This window comes from Ambystoma mexicanum, chromosome 5q, assembly GCF_040938575.1.
Source record: "Ambystoma mexicanum isolate Mex_15411 chromosome 5q, UKY_AmexF1_1, whole genome shotgun sequence".
NCBI classification, from domain to species: domain Eukaryota; kingdom Metazoa; phylum Chordata; class Amphibia; order Caudata; family Ambystomatidae; genus Ambystoma; species Ambystoma mexicanum.
Genome location: NC_090933.1, coordinates 117993735 through 118011475, shown reverse-complemented (window position 1 = coordinate 118011475; position 17741 = coordinate 117993735). Strand labels below are relative to the sequence as shown.

The 17741-nt window shown below is 45.7% G+C and overlaps 1 protein-coding gene across 1 annotated transcript in view; it reads left to right on the top strand.

The window, feature by feature from the left end:
* The window catches only part of LOC138497282 (dynein axonemal heavy chain 5-like), a 1499851-nt gene that overhangs the window by 623567 nt on the left and 858543 nt on the right, over positions 1–17741 (top strand). The window contains exons 42-43 of the mRNA XM_069620634.1: positions 8014–8192; positions 12753–12940. Of these exons, the coding sequence (XP_069476735.1) occupies positions 8014–8192; positions 12753–12940 (367 nt within the window). The remainder of the gene's footprint in view (positions 1–8013; positions 8193–12752; positions 12941–17741) is intronic.

Sequence of the window (17741 nt, the reverse complement as noted above, 5' to 3'; positions counted from 1 at the left end):
TCCAGACCTATAAAGGAAACAGACTGCAGACTTAGAGAGCAAAGGGGTGCCCTGGTTGAAGACTGGTGTAGGCAATTAATTTGAACAACAATTGTTAAAACTACTTGGAAGTGATTTGAAAAAGCAATGGGTTGGGTTTTCTAAGTCACTGGGGCGCTGTAAGATGGTCAGGACCACTGAAAATACCTTTATTTATTATCGAACCAGTACCCAGACAATAATCTGGTTGTTCCTGTTGCATGTCGGTGTCAAGTTGTCTTTGAGATGGGACTCTGTGGATTGAGTAAGAGTTTGAGATGATTTAAGTCGATGAGTCCCAACAGTTTGAGTAGGTGGGGGAGTCTGGTTGAAACAATACTGGGTCACGTCCGCATTGAAGATGGCTAGTTGATGCCTTCCAGCGTGTCAAGTCGGCTTTTGATTCTGGTTGAAACAATGCTTCTATCGTGTCAAGTCTGCACTTGAAATGCAGTGAGTTGTGTGCTTCCGCAGCAGATGGCCAGCTGTGAAGTTACGGCAACGATGCGCTTCACTGGGTTGATTCACCATTGAAACATCTTAAAGAATTAGGTCAGCAGTTTGAAGTTTCGGAGAGTGCCAATCAGCACTGCCAAAGTGAGTCGAGTACTGTTAAGCTTGCTTCAAGAGGTCTTGAGGTGGTAAACCGGGTTCTGAGCAGCTGCTGGACTACTGAGTTACTGGGAGGACCAATCCAGTGTCTCCATGGAAAATGTGATGCGAGTCCTTTGTTCACATTTCCAACCCTGGTAGATTGTGTTGCATCTGCACTGGGTCCTCCACTTCCAGTGAGCAGGATCCTGGTTCCAATGCACAGGCAGAAGACCGGCCTTTGCCCATAGCAGTGTCATTCGATATTTGCCCCTGAGGTGGTTAGGGAGAAGAGTTTTCTTCTTCCTTGGAAATCCCTGTCACAGAGGACTTTGGAATGGCTATGTTCCTAAGAGTTTCAGATGAATTCTTCTGGTCTTTTAGTCCAGTGATGAATCAACTAAGGGCAGTGATCCCTCCCCCCCCCTTATAAAGGCAAAAGGCTGCCGCGGATTGATCCTTAACAAGCCTTTTGTCAGGGGGCCAATTCATGATGCTGCAGCAAGTGTCCTTTGCCTTATGTGAGATCTAGATTGCTTTGTCTGCAGGGAGTAGGGAGGGCATGAGGTTTATTGAGCTTAGAGGAATCCAACATGCATTTGTGAGTCTCACTGATCGGAAGGCGCTATCAGTCCTGGCAAGAACTTAGTCTTACACCTAGAAATCATAATTGTTCTATACAAACATTGTTCGGCCTAAGAGTCTGGAATCTTAAGCCTCTGGGCTGTTCTCTGAGAGCTCTGTGCTCAGTACTGTGAGGATTCACAAGGTGTCACCACTTCTCCCCAAGGGGAGCACTTTTCCATGAGGCTAGGGAGGTGCAGCCACTACCCAATAGTCACCCTAGGGGTGGTTTAATGTGGGAGACCTCATGGAGAGGGACTCCCCCCGCTGGGGTAAAGGCTATTGAATGTTGTTGCACTCAGACATTCCGTAGCCCTCCCTAATGTCCAGAGCCACTACATTGAAAGCAAACCTATGTTTTGTTGTAACATATGGCCTAAAGCCAAAAGTATTAGGATGAGGAAGAATACAGGAGTGATGAAGATCATTGACTGTGATAACATTGGTACGTGGTGGCCCCAAAGAGGCATGAGGATTAAATAATTAACAAAGAAGCTGGACTTGTGCAATCTACATGGGAGGAACTGAATACAATGTATAAAAAGGAACAAGACTATCAGAAGTGTCAAGCCCAGCCGCAAAGTCGAACACAGCCGTAATGAGAAGCACAGTGGCAGCAGGTACAGCGGTATCCGGTACTGTTAGGGAAAGCAGCCGGCATCTGAAATCTCCAACGCAGGAAATTAAAACGCTGACTGACAGCTGGGGAAAAAAGGATGCCTAAGAAGCTATCTGCCTGCAGAGTGGAGGCAAACTGAATCCTCGAAGCCAGGAAGCTGCCACAAAGCCACGAGTGCGGAGGAGAGAAGCCTACAGAGCTGGTAAAGTGGGCCCCAGTCCCAGGAAGTCTGGCAATGTACCAGAGCATGTAAGAGGTACGTGATGTGCACGAGAACCGCAGGGGACACGGGGATTGACACAGAAGCTAAGGAGAGTTTCCCCAGCCCGGTTTTAGCAAGGACATTAATGAGCATAAGGAGAGAAGGGTTTGGTATCCCGAGAGTGAGAAAGCTAGCATCGGAGGAAATTGTCCTTGGCACACTGGTAACAAGGAAACCACTGACCACGGGAGAAGGGCCTGGGGCCCCAACAGTGAGAAAGAACTGTGCTAAGCAATACCAGAAGAAGGGAGTAATTCTCCTGGTACCGAACAAAAAGTTGTGATAGACGCCAGGGGAAGGGAGTCCTTGCCCCTGGCCATATTGTGAACTGAGCCAACCAACACCAGGAGAAGGGTGTCATTCTCCTGGTACAGGCCCAGGACTTGTGTTGGATTCCCGGGAAAAGGAGTCCTTCTCCCTGGCCTTGTGGTGAACTATATCAATTAATACCAGGAGAAGGAAAGTGTTCTCTTGGCCCTGGACTGAGAGTTATACTGAAAACGGCACGAGAAGGGTGTCATTCCCCCTGGTTTTATTAGAAACGGTGTAAATCTTCACCAGAAGAAGGGAGCCGTTCTCCTGGGTGTGAAATTGCACAAAGAATGGATGAAAACCATAAGCCAGTGGAGGGGAGTCATTCCTCCTGGCATTTCTGTTGCAAGAGAACATTCTTTGGGCACTGTTCAAGACATCAGGAGAAGGGAGCTATGCCCTTGAAGAAGGAACTTTAGGTTAGTTTATCCTTTAGTTCTAGTGTGAGGGTTATAGTAGGCTTAGGCACAGGATGGTGGAACTTTGATTTGATGGACATTCTGACAATTCCTTTCGTTTTAGTTCGAGGCAGGGAAACTGCTCTTAGATAGGTTTTTCTATTCAAGAAATAAATGTTTATAACCAAAACTATGCCACCTTTGTCGGCTTCCTTCTTCGACACCCTTACAGTATACCTAGACAATCCTGTCCAGATATTAGGCCAGTCTCTAATATAGCCTTATTGACAAGATAATGAACTGCCAAAAAGTCATAACTTGTGATTGGCTCATTAGTCCAGGCAAAAACACATTCCCTTGTGCCTATAAGGCTATTAACAGTTGTGGAGGTGAAGCATAAAACTTTACTTTAATAGGGAATAAATAGTCAAAATATGTTAAATTAAATGTGCTTTAATATTCTTGTATTTCAAAAAACAGGTTTGCCTTTAAATTGTAAGTCTCAGCATTGTAAGCTTGGTTAAACTTGAGCTGTTTTAACATGAGCATGCATTGTGTAATAGAATAGGAAATGGGTGTTCTATGTTAAAGTGAAAGCATTGTTCCTCGTTATTTAATATCTATATTCGGCCGCAATCCACTCCCACGGCTCCCTCTTCTATTCTTATGCTGATGATACTCAGCTATTGTTTAGGCTCGTCCCTGAAGACAAGGGAACAGCTGTTTGCCTCAGGTCCTGCCTTAAGGCTGTGGGTGACTGGATGGGCCAAAATTGACTGACACAACAGGGGGAAGATGGACCCCCCCCCCGCTCCTCATCCTCCACTTTGTGGACTGCTGATTTCTGGCTGGTAGTGTTTAGTGTTGGGCACGCTGCTGGTCCTAGTTAAAACAGTAAAAGAATCTTGGCGTTAAGATCTCAGCTGCACTTTCCCCAGACGCCCCAATCAATGCTATCTGTAGCACTGGCTTTTTGAAGTTGAAGCAGCTGAGAAAAGTAATCCCTGACACTGTTCATGCGCCAGTCATCGCTGACATGATAAATGGCAGTCTTGACTATTTTAACGCTACTTTGTTGGCTGAACCTGTCCATCTTCTAAATCACCTACAAGTACTGCAGAATGCTGCAGTATGTATGGCCAAAGATATATCGTAGTGCCAGCCTGTCTCTTTGGCTTTTCGCGACCTTCACTGACTTCCTGTCACAACTCGTATTCAATTTAAATCTCTGCATATTCCATTGCGCACTTCATCGGAAAGGCTGCCTATCCCTACAAAAGAAAATCCTGCCATATCTCTCGGGATGGACTTTGCATTATGGTTCATTGAATTTGTTATCCTTGTGTGAATAATCCTATGGATCCCTCATTGAAACCCTGCCTTAAGTCTCCTCCCAGGGGGCCAGTGGAAGGCAGACTCTTCCTGATCCCAACCGTGGGGGTGGTGTACTGCGAGAGCATCATCTGGGAGGAGACTGGGCCCTGGCTCGTGTGAAGATTCCGTGGGCTGAGACCCAGTAGTTTCTTTCTGACAGGAAGATTCTTACCACTGTACCTAAAGAGGTTATGGCTTATTGTCATTTTAATGTCTCACAACATCATATTAGATCTAAGGTTGTGAACCCTAAGCTCATAAAATAAGAACAAACTATACCGAAAGAAAGATCCGTTTTGGTATCCCAAACGAAATACCTTCAATTCCAAGGGTTCAATGTGAAGGATCATGGAAATGTTCTCTTCACTAATCAAAATTCCTCTGTGATGGCTAATTCTCATAGCCCCTCTGTTGAAAGCTATAAGTGAATTCAATATACTCTTATAAATAACGCAGATGTACGGACTCAAAGAAGGGGGCTGAAGAGCCATGCGGATGAGGTAGTCTGGCAATTAAGCATAGTAGTCATTGCAGTAGTCGGGCAATTAAGGCTAATAGTCCACACCTAAAACCAATTGTTGAACCTGTGAGGAATAAAAGGCCCCATCAGGAAAGGAGTCATTGAAGGAGCTGGAATGAGAGCTGGAAATGTGGTTGTAGCATAGGAAGCAGAGGAGAAGCCTGAGGCTGGCAAATCACAAGACAGAGAACAGAAGGACTCCGGAACGTGGAGACATCAGATTTCCCCTGCGAGTTGTGAAAGAGTCCTGTTCTCCCAAAACCTAAAGTGCATAGGCTGCGCAGCCGAAGACCTGCAGAAGGCTGAGTTTTCCACATGTGAGCCTGAGTGCCGTGATTGCAGAACTGCGAACATGCAGGAGACTAAGGCCAGAAGCAGAAGGCACGCCGAGGGTCTCGGGGGGGAAAAAGGAATTCTCAAATGAAGGGGCCGGCCTGAAGACACCCGTGCTGGAGAAGGGTGTGGGTCCCCGGCAAGCCAGAAACAGTAGAAGTGGTAGAGGAAGTTGGGAAAACAGTGCAACCCACAAAGCCAATGTCTATTAAGCCGGTGAGTGAAGCACAGCATTCAGATACACTGTACGAGCCTTGCTGGTAACTGCAGACATCTCCTAAGTGACTTGCGTATTGTTTAATGCGAGTGAAATCTGTTTGTTTTACCCGAAGGCTGGTTTACAATGGAATTGTAGCACTTACGTATATTATTAAAGGTCAATACTCGCGTGAGAAGCTAAAGTGCTTGAAAACCTTTGTTTAAGTATTTAAAAACAGTTGCTGTATAACAGAGTGGTCTCGTGTCCCTAAAACATTACTGAATACCTAACATTGTCTATAAACGAGTTATAAGTTACAAACAGTAAAAACAACCTCAAAACGAGCTTGCTTGTGCCTAATTGTAATTCCCAAACGAAGTCAGAACTTCATCCCTGCCGTTCCACGAGAATACAATTCTTTATTCAACTTTAAACCTTGAAATCCACTTTAAAGGAAGGTTGTATGTGCTTAATTGTTAATTGTGTTTTCACTTGAAAGACTGTACTCTATTCTGTATGCAGAATTGCCATTTTTTTCATTTCTAAGAAGATAATCTAAAATAGTGAAGAGAAGAACAAGCATTGCCGAAGCCAAGAGGCTTACCTTTTTCGTAGTGAAACCAGTCTTGCCAAGAGTTAAAGAGCCATCCAACTAGCCTGTGAAGTTGTTCACACGCAAGTGGCCTAAAATACAAGTGTGTTGTTGTGAACTGAAGCTAGAGTGGCATCAAGGCTTCTGGGTAATTACTCGGCTGAACTGGCAGATAGATGTGAGTAAAGCTGAGGAAGGGGAGCTAATTGCTTTTAAAGGATATTCAGAAGTAAAATACAATCTGTGGTGCTAAAGACTGCTCAAGTTAGAAATATGAGTCTTGTGGGAAGAAACAGGTTCTTCTTGCAGTAGTCGGGCAGACGAAAGGGTGCCTCGTCTACCTGAAGAGGTTAAAGTGTCTTGTCAAAACCTACCTATAATTCAACAGTACTGAGCAGTGGCAATATTACTTAAATTGTGGTGGTATAGTAAGTATTCAGTGGATGTCCCAGTAGATGTCACATTGAAGTGGTTTGAAGCAGTAATTACTGTGGGTCAAAGGTGACCGTTCTCATAGTACCAACAGTAGAAGTGTGGTTGTTGAAAATAGAAGCTGAAGCACAGAGAAAGCATCCTGACAAATATACCAAATGTAAAGTTGTACCTGAAATCCTAGAGAATTTTGCATTATTGGCATTGGGGAATATTACACCTTCTTTTGAACTGTGGCCATTTATCTGAAGGAAGAGATCACTACGCCTCTGCCGGTCCGAGAATAAGGGTGCCGGTAGCAATTTACCGGAACCCTTTCCGGACTGGCAGACTACAACTCTGCTTTGCTGGGCCTGTGAGCCTAGCAGATCTGACCTGCCGTGCGCACCGGCCCCGGTGAGCAGAGTTGTCACAGAAGCACCGGCACCATTGGCTAGGGTGCTGGTGCTTCTGTGCCCCCCCCATGGAGTCCTGTGGGGCTCCATGGGAATGGGGACTAAAATTTTCCGCCGCCGGGACCTGTAATGTCCCAGTGGCACCGGGATATCAGGTGGCGGAAAGTGTTTCAGTCCAGCAGCAACACACCAGTATCAATGAGGGGTTACCACCGGACTTGTAATGAGGCCGAATCTATCCTAACCAGGATTACTGTTGGTGCTATTTCTATTTCTGGAAGTTGGAAGTGGACCTTTTACCAGTGGATTTTTCTTTTTCTGAACATTTTGGAGTTAACTTTGAATACTGGGGAAGGGATCTTACCCCCGACGGAAAGACATGCATACATTGCGTTAATATTGATTATTACATTGTGTTGCTACATCATTTTCTTTGTATATTTGTTGTTTTAGAGTGTGGGCCAGTTTTCACATTCTAGAGAATGTCCCCTTTAGAAGGGAATTCCTCTGTAGAGTAGGGCAAGCAAGGTATTTTCTTTATATAATTTCTTTAATAAAATGGCATATTTTGAGAAATCTACAAGCACTTATCCGCCTCGCATTACTGACCGCCTCACACTTGTCTTGTTATTGCTTGGAACATTGTGGCGGCCGTGCCTTTTCTGTGGCTGGCCCAAAGCTTTGGCATCTGCTTCCCCCTTCAAGATTATAATCTTTTTAAAGCTCATTTGAAAACCCACTTGTTTATATAATTTTTCCGGACTTACTGCTGGCTCTTTTTCTTTATGCGCAATGATACCCTCGGATGAAAGCCGCACTATACAAGAGCTCGATGGATGGATGGATGGATAGATAGATGGATATATAGAAAGCAGGTTTGTTTTAAGTTGTATGTTGCTTGTCATTTTGAAGGCATAATGAGAAAAGATCCTCAAGTCTTGGAAGAAAAGTACCTGGGAAATTACATTGCTGCTTCTTGAATGCAGAACAAATACTACTGCCTGCTACTGAACACAGAATGTATGGAATGCAGTCAATACCAGTAGTTGTTGAATGCATTTTGCACATTCTAATTAAAAGAGATCGATAATGGCATCTATTGAAAATTAATATAGATTTTAAATACTAGAAATGCTTTCTGACAATAATAGACCATTGTTTCAGTATGCATCTAAAAATAGTGAACACAAACTTTGTAAACACAAATTTGCTGTGAAAAGGAAATTAACAAAACCTGTTGTCTCCAGCTATCCTTTGTTCTCTTAGTAAACAACAGCAGAGTCTGCTGAAAGAAACCACGAAAATAAAAATTAGGAATCTAAATAATTCAGAAATGTCTTTCAGATGCTACATCACACTGTCTCAGGCTCTAGGGATGAGCATGGGTGGTGCTCCGGCAGGGCCTGCTGGGACCGGAAAAACAGAAACCACCAAAGACATGGGGAAATGCCTGGGAAAATATGTTGTGGTCTTCAATTGCTCCGACCAAATGGATTACAGAGGACTTGGTCGAATTTATAAAGGTAAGGGGCATGGTGCAAGTTGTGAGTCTGTTTTGAGGAGAACCCATTGGTTTTTTTAGAAGTGCTCTAAAAAAAAATAATATAAAACATAGCTACAGCACCATCAGTAAAGGTTGGTTTTGTGTTTAATAGACTGTCGCTCTCTCGCTCCCGCTTTCTGTCTTGATCGTCTGTCTTACATTCTCTGTCGCTCTTTTTCTCTTCATTCTTATTTTCTCCCTCGCTTCCTTTGACTTGGTCTTTCACACACTTTGGCTCGTATTTCTCTCTGTTATTCCAATAGTTAGGCTGCAGGCCCTCAGTCCATAACCCACCCTCAGGAGAATGCAATTCCCAACCATCCATAAGAGTGAACAGTCGCGGTTTCCAAGGTGCTAATGCATTGTCATTGATTTTTGTTAATCGTTTGACTTAGTCCTCAGCCCATCTGCAGGTGGTAAAACAGTCAGACAAGATACCTTTTACATTAATGGCCACTATGAAAACACCACGAGTGGTATTGATAAGCTGGCGGTACATAACTTCTGCATCGGAACATTTCATGCTTTTTGTGAGGGCATAGAACACTATTTCTGCAATGATCTATTCAAATTTGGCTATAAAACACTAATTTATGTTCAAGTCTTGCCCTGGGAGGTATTCCCTAAAACAGTTTCACAGATATTTCAAACTTTCTTTCTGAGACTTGGTGGAGGGGGGAGATGCAATAACTATTCAGATAGCCCTTTAATCTGAGTCCTCTTGCGCACCTCTAACCTCAAGGGCTAAATGTAAGTTTGATGCACTTTTAAAGTTTCAGGTACAACAATTGAAGTTCACGGTGCTTCACTGCTCCCAATACCTTAGTAAGATAGTTCAGTGGGTCTGATGCAGACATATTATTACAGTCCATAACTCACAGGTGAGAATGTGGTCAGGGAGTACACAGCCGTTCACCCTTCTGAAGTCAACCGAATGAACCACTAAGCTGGGGGAAAAAACTCCCGTTATTACCCCAAAAACAGCATGCCGCCTTGTCTCTTGCGCAGTGCATACCTTCTTAAACCCACTAGCTCCTTCATTATAAGGGTAGCAAGTTCAGACAATCTCTCATTGTGTAAGCAAACACTCTTGCACATCATGCATGTATATTGCCCTTTGCATTGTAGAACCATCTGAGAATATTCGAGGATTGAAAGCCTTTGTGGCTGCCCCCGCTGTAGCGCATTCATGCCAGAAGCTGTGCACATGTTCTAAAATCTGGCCCTGGTTACCTTGATACCCTTTCTCCAGAAAATACCACTGATTGCCTATCCTTTGGCCCTTCTCGGATTTTGACCGCCTACTTTGCAAAGAAGCGGTGTCGGTTCCAAGGATAAATACAAGCAAATCAAGCAAATGCTCTGTTTGGCGGTGGTGTAAAGCATGGTTACACATGTCCATGTGTAGTTTATAAAGGCCTGCTGAAGACTCTTTACACTGCGTGCGTGGATTAGCTGGGACGTGATTTCTCAAGGCCCGCCAACATCAAAGGCAGCACTGTTGTGTTGGAAGTGTGGCTTCCGTTAGTTGAAAATGTTAATGCATCACCTCTTGAATGTGTTCGGTGTGTCATTCAGTCTTTGTGATTGGTGTCTACTGGTGGGATGGTACAGCAAGAAAATGACTGACTTTGGTTCTGCTGGTTTCACTTGGGAAATTGGCCGAGTCTGGGGTATTCGTCACCTTTGGCTAGATGTGTGAAATTATGCTGTAGCACCCAGCACCATTAAAAAAGATGTCTGTCCCCGCCCTTGGTGCAGGTATATGTTGCTTTAGCGCCCCTCGTTCCCTTGCCTCCCATCATGTATGAGGGCATCCTTTGGTGCTGGTGTGGGGAGGTGGGGTTTGAGTCATTTTTAGCCTACTAGTCTTGTCTTGCCTATAACTTTCCCTGAGAAAACTTGCACGTGGCACCCTCATTGCACTTGCGTGTACTGTGTGTTTTCCTGTGTGGGTAATTAACACGTGTAGGGTTGATTTTTATCAATGTTGAGTTTTTGTTGCACTTCAGAGCAGAAATACTATCTTATATTTGTTCAGAAACTGGTTGTGTTTGGGGAATAAGTTTGCAGTTTACTATTTACTTTCCATTGCAGAACTGCACATAAATGAAACAGTTTGAATAATTTGTCTTCAGTTTGTATTTGTTGACAGATCTTGGAAGGATGTGCCTTTTTGGGGGTAGCCATACAGGGAAATATGTTGTCTACGATAAACAATTTGTGGTAACTGATGTTTAGGGATACTCCTTTCTTCCACTTAAGAAATGTGAAAGGCCATGTCTTCCCTGCTCAAATTGAACCAGTGTTCTGCGTGTTGCTCATAGATGTCTGCAGCAGGCTCATTAACTGACCAAAGTCTCACCAAAAAAACAGTTTGAAAGAAAGTTGTTTATGTTTAATTAAAGCAGACTAACCTTTTTCATTACACCCTGTCCTAAGAGAGATTGTTGTTTTAACAGATCTGACGCATCATCTAGATGCAAACTTTACATCCCATGTCCAATTTTGGGAATAGGGTAATCCGCCTTTTACACTTCTGACTGATGACCTGGGTTCCACTGTTTTCGGGAATATCACCCCGTTGTTGCGTCACAAAACAATTCAATGTTTGGCCTCTGGCCTTTAATTTGCTGAATGGGCCTTTAATCTATTTAACCCTCTTGGGTGGGCTATATGGAAATGTTCTGTAGCAAAGGTTTCTGGTGTTTTTCGATCCACATTTTTGGGTGAGAAACAGACAGAATAATGCTCGAGGCTGATTTGAGTGTGTTATGGTTACACACCCCTAGCCTTCACACTATTTCCAGTTCGATTTCTCATGCAATGTTTCTCCTCTTCTCCACCTGATGGGTGATTTGTAGTGGGCCTTAGGATCTGGCATATCTCTTATCACCTGATTGGGATAAGGTAGCGACTTTAACCTGGCTTTATTGGCTCGTAATCCGATATTAGGAGAGGGTCTGCTCTGCAGCCAAAAGTCACAGGCCTCACTCCGGTGGCTGATGCCAATGGTGCAGAAGTTATTTTAAATCACAGTTGATGGAAAACTATGGGTTTCCTGAATGTCTGAATAGCACTTGAAGTCGATAACAGAGGCTGTCACGGGCCACTTTATTCGGCCTAATGACTTCAGCAAAGCAAACATCCTCTACCCTAGCATGCTGACCTGCAGATGCCATTCATGTATCCCTGCTCAGAAGACCCAACCACTTCTCCCTCATTAGAGTGTTCTATCATCAGCTGGAAGCTGATTCGAGAACCTCCAGCTACCCTAGATTGTCCCTGAAGGCCTGACCAAAGCAGGTCCTCCTCCACCCTGTAGATTTCCACTGGCAGTACCTGGGAATCTCTTTGTTAAGCTCTGAAGCAGGGATGGGTTTCCGGGATGGAAGACCTCCCGTTAAAGTCCAAAGTGTGTAAGCATTTCTATAAAGGACTCAGAATTGGGGGTTTTGGTATATTCGTAGTCCCTGAATGTGCAGATCGGGAAAATGGGCAAAAAATAGGAGGGCAAACTCTTGGCAGTGGGAAGACCTAGTGTGTGGATTCTCACACTTTAACACCCCCCACATTGATGAAAGGCACTTGTGAAGGCGGGCCTCTAAATACAGTTCCTTTCTGGTCTCTTTCCCTCTCCATAGGAAGGAAGAGGGCACATGGAACTCTGTCCATGTGATTGATGACCCCTTGAGCAGCATACACGCACACAAACGCTGAAAGCACACATTATGAAGATGAAATTCTGTTGGTTGTGGGTTGGGGTGCGGGGATCTTGGTGCGACAGAAAAGCTGTAGTTAGGCTTAGTATGACTGTATTGCAAGACTGGTGTTCTGTCGCATTATATGCAGGTTTAGAGTATACCCACTATTCGCTTAGATTTTGGCATAGCTTATGAAGAAAACTTACTCAGAACAGTGAAAGAATTTGTCAGAATGATATTTACAAGGGTATATCTGCCATCACCTCAATGGTTAAGTGCCATAGGCCATTACTAAAAAAAAAAGACGAGATAGAGTCGTGCAGCACTCAGGTACCCACAATTAGGTCAAAACTCATCCAGAGAAACAAAACGCATCTGTGAGCAAAGCAGTAGCTAAGGGAATTCACACACACCACACGTCCCTGGAGCTGAGGTTACATGTTAACTGACTGAACTCGAAAATTGTTTTGCCTGGAAAAAAGCACACATCAGGGTCCGTTAATACCAAAATATTTGCATGTTTTGCCGGTCCTGCAGGGCTTAAGTGACAAATTATCTTACTTGATCAACTGTATGTAACTGTAACTTCCTGTAACCTATGTAAGATAATGGCCCGGATACAAAAGGCAAATCGGAATGTAAAACAAAACCTTGCATATTATCCTTTCCTGTATATTTTAACAGATTTGCTTTATTGATTCAGGAGATAATATTTTAAAAAGCAGAATATGGGCTTTTGAAGATCCCGCCTGCCCCTGAGCAGACCCAGCAGGCGGCAGTTCACAGCGCGCATTACTTGACCTCCTAAAGCGTGTCTTTCTATCTCTCCCCTACAGGCCTGGCGCAGTCCGGCGCGTGGGGCTGCTTCGACGAGTTTAATCGCATTGAGCTGCCCGTCCTCTCGGTCGCCGCTCAGCAGATCTATATCGTGCTACAGTGCAAGAAAAATAAGAAGACCCAGTTCATATTCACAGATGGAGATGTGGTTGAAATGGATAAGGAATTTGGAATTTTTCTGACGATGGTATGAGCCTTCGTTTCCATGGCCCAAGTATTTCTATTGAACTGCTTCAAATGTTCCTTAAATGGCACCTTGCGCGATATTCAACATTTCAAAATGTTAAATGAATAAACGTCCGTATTCTCTGTTTTGCCCAGGATGGAGCCCTTTGGCAGGGAGTTGATTATTGCAGCCATTTCCTGTGTACTCTGTTGCCATTTAAGATGAGACCCATTTCCCTCAGGGCCTATGTCTGCTGCTAAATCCCCCGCCATCAAGCTCACCAACAGCTTTGTCATTATGTGTCTGCATACCAAGGTCGTGATTCCACTTAGGGTTAATGGATCCTGGTCAGTATTTATAAAATTGGACTAATAGCATTCAAGTCACTGGATGCGTTTGGGTTTGTTGTGGGGCGGAGCAGTGAGGCCGCCCTGCAGTCTCTTTGTGGTGTCACCTCGAAACAATTGTGATTATATTGCATTATTTTCCCTGAAGCGGTTAGTGTTATTGGTAAAATCTTTATACACGACCAGTCGTTTTGACAACTTATGTTTTTGTTTAATTTTATGATTCTTATGAGGCAAGAACAAAGGCATTAGAAAGCCAAAGAAACATAGTTTAAACAAAAATATTCAATCATTTGAAAAGAAAACCGACGTAATCGGGAAACTTGAATTCGTTCTTGGGGAGGATACGTGGACCAATCATCTGGCTCTAAAACTGGGCTGAAACTACTGATGTCCACGTTTGAAGTCTGCTGTGACCTCCTTTCACCCACCCTTATTTGCCCTCCACCCATAGCTCTCTTTCTACCAGCTGTGATGAATTGTCATCCCGCCCTGGATCTGTTTATTTTCATTAATTAATTAATTACCTCAGTGTGATGCAGGATCCCTGAAGGTGTGTGCCAGCCTCTCCCATGTTTGGAGGCCTGAGAAAAGGACTAACCTGTGCCCTTGAGACCCTGGAGTAGGACTCGGAGCTCCTGATGAAGGTACAAGGTCCGTTCATCCCCAGGCATTTTAACATGTACATTCCATCGAATGTGCTCATCAAATTTTTTAGGGGGGGTGGGAATGGGCATATAAGGGTTTTGGCGGGTAGGCAATAGCTAAAAATAAGTGGGGGAGGAGGTTGGGGGGGGGCCCAAAAAAAACAAAAAAACAATGAGCATTTTCGATGGAATGTGCACGTTAAAATGACGGGATGAAATTACAGGCGATGACATGACATGGAACCCTGATGAAAGCCTGAACAGCCAGGATCCTTGTGGTTTCGGCACTAATCCGCTGCAAGCCTTGAGCGTGTTCGATGCAGCGCAAACCTCAAGGATCCTTCGAAGAGGCCTTTGACGTTCATCGCTCTCTGAACTGCCATTTGTTTAATTCGATTCACAGTTGAAGGGCGTTGTAGTCTCAGCTTGAACAACAAAGTAATGTGTAACGATGTCAGTTCGTAGTCAGGTAAGACACAATGAGTTACTTTACAGTGTCTTTATTGTCTCTTTAGGTAAACTGGTATACAGGAGAGAACACGGGCAGCACCCCACCCGGATGGCGTGGGGTGCTGCCACTCCAACTGTCAGCTCCAGAGCACACCCACGTCATCTCTCACACCAACATTCCAAATACCTCGGAACGCACGTGCACTCCCCAGCAAGATACAATACACTAGATACAACACTTCACCCCCCCGATAATTCCTTTGAGACAAACATTCAAGATGCACAACATGTGGCCACCATGCCATACACCCAACCTCTAACAAAGAAACTCAAACACCCCTACACTCATAATGACCCATAGGACAGAACGCTGCAACAAACACCACATCTCAAAAATAAGAGCGCCTAACCACCTCTGCATGTATACACATACCCAGGTGATACAACCTCCTGGCTACTAAATAACCACCCACTATCTAAAATCCAACAAAGCTAATAACCCACAAAACACCAAATCCCAGTCCAACTAATCCCTTACCAAATCTACGGGACCTAACTACCCTCAAGGACAAAAACAACAAAAAGGAAGCTCTACCAACAGATCCCGAGCTGCCCCTCGGGGCTCAGGCCTGCACACCTGGCTCATCCTAATTATCCACGCTAGCCAACCAAAACCATCTGTGCACACAACACCTTCCACCCCAGGCTGCCCCCCGGGGCCACCACCCTGCCACACTGGAGCACTAACCAACTGGCCATTGGACCCAACAAGCCGTCCACGACCCAACAACAAGCACAACCCAGACCCGAGGTACACCAAAACGGAATAAAACCACTAGACATGTCTTACCAACACACACCTACCACACCACCAGTGTGGCCCCAGGCCAATGCCACCAATACCACCACTAATGTGGTACACGTCCACTCCATGTGGCCCCAGGCCACTGCCCAACACCACCACTCAATGTAGCCCAGGCCACTGCCACCAATACCAACTGTGGCCCCAGGCCACTGACACCAACACCGACTGTGGCCCCAGGTCACTGCCCCCATCACCAACTCCTGAAGTCACTGTGACACCAGCCACATCCCGTGAAAAACATAGAACTCCTTTAAAAATTAACGCAACTAATGGTGCCGAGCAAGACACCAAGATTGGGCCCACCCGGTAGCCCACAACTATAATGAACCAAACGTACATTCCAAAATTGTACTACCCACACAGGTGGTGCGATCACATTCTCTTCCACACACATACGCTCTCTTCCACACACATACGCATAATATGTAACATATCACATACCCACGAATTAGTGTAAATGTGTTATGCATACATCATGTAAGAACCCCAACCTTGCACAACAAAGACCACCCAAGGAAAACTGCATAATGACCATGGCCCACCATTAAGTAGGCAGTCTCAGTCCACTGTGAACACGAATCACATTTCAGGAAATGAGCACAGTTCCAAAAGTCCATAAATCACAATATGGCACAATTCCAAAAGTCCATAAATCACAATATGGTCAGACCCCCCGCTGCAAGGGAAAACAGGGAATAAAACATTCAAACAAACATTTCAAACGAAACGCAAAACAGGAAATGCATAAGCAGGAAATGCATACAGTTCCAAAAGTACAAAACATTGTTGTTATCTTTCAACAAAATGCACACATGACGGGGCCACAACACGTAAGCGCACTCACACACGCCATACAGGCCCATACAAGAACACATACAACAGAGGCCACAACATCACTATCACACACTCATACTGGCCTCACACACTCATACTGGCCTCACCCACGACAAATTACTTTAAGGCTCACTTAACGTGAGATCATTGATCCCCACATAGAATTAATGAAGATCTGGATCAAACTCCTTCAAAATGAAGAGGAAGGAAACACATCTGTCACATCATCTATCGTCGTAACACCCCTCCGATCCGCGCGACACACGTGTGATCACACTTCCTCTTTGCATGTGCACAGTACTTGCCGCCGCTATTCCCTTCCGGACACCTCTTCCTCGCAGCATGAACAAATCCGACAGCTCCTCCACGTCGTTCAGCAGCACAGCCACCCCGATGAACTTGTAGCTCCATACTGCAGTCACCATACGGCTCCTCCGCCCGATGTTATTATCCATGCCCAGCCCATCAGATTGCCCCAGGCCCCGTGCCATACAGGGTATGACACGACGGAGGGCCTGGGGGGTTAGGCACAGGGTGGGGGAGACGAACGGCGGGAAACAAAGAGGGAGGGGCAGCCAAAGCGGCGCCCCCACCCTCGGTGCTGCCAGGGGAACGCACCAAAAGGTGTAAAGGAAGCAGCGGGGGGGCAGGAAGAAGCCCGGCCCCCAGCAACACATCAAAGGGGACAGGGAGGATAAATACCCCTGTGAAATCTCAAGGAGGCACAAACAGGTCCGGAGCTCACCTCACTCGGGTAGGCTCCCCGGACCTGGGAAAGGGGAAAAGGAAACGTATGCCTCGGCGGGCTTACCGTTTCTGTGTCTTCTCTCCCCTTCTCTAGGTGACGGCTCGTCGGATTGCAGCTGAAGCCTGTCGGAACAGCGCGAAGGAGCCTGAGGGAGACGTGGTGCCGCGGGAGACGAGCGGGATCGGCGAGCTGTGACGACGAAGATTTTAGCGAGTCTGGCGTTCTCAGAAGCAGCTTCGGTCCAGGAAGGACGACGCCAGCTGGAGCGGGGACGCGGCGTGAGCAGCTCCAGGCACGCCCGCCCGGCGCCAACAGGAGAACACGAGCCGGCAGAGGGCTCGGTACGGAAAGAAAGGGGCGGGGCTACGATTTAAAGTCGTAGCCGGAAGAGAAGGCAGTCGCCAGTGGCTCAACTAGTAAGTGCTTGGTCTTGGAATGCTGGGGACCTGAGTTCTAATCCAACCTCCGGAACCTCCTTGGCGTGCATGTAACTATTCGGCGTGTATGTTATTGCGGCTGACAAAAGCCGGCAGAGGCTCAGCTGTTCAACGAGTGAGCCTGTAACGCTGGCCATGCGGCACAGTCGATAGGTGCTGTGACTATACACGAAAGGTTGGGGGTTCGAGTCAAACCTCCAGCTCCAACATTTGTGTGTAAACAGAGGAGCTAAAAGCACCAGGCGGATTACAGCACGGGGATATAGCCCTGTGGTAGAGCATTTTGACTGCAGATCAAGAGGTCCCCGGTTCAAATCCAGGTGTCCCCTCCACATTCCCCAGAATCAACAACCAGGAAGGAAAAGCAGGGGGCGATAAGGCAAGAATGGCAGAGGAAAGAGCGAGAAGAGCACAGGAATTCAGTGCATGGGCCAAAAAGGCAGAAAAGGAGTATGGAGCACAATGGGTGCTGGACGTGGTGCAGACGGAAGAAA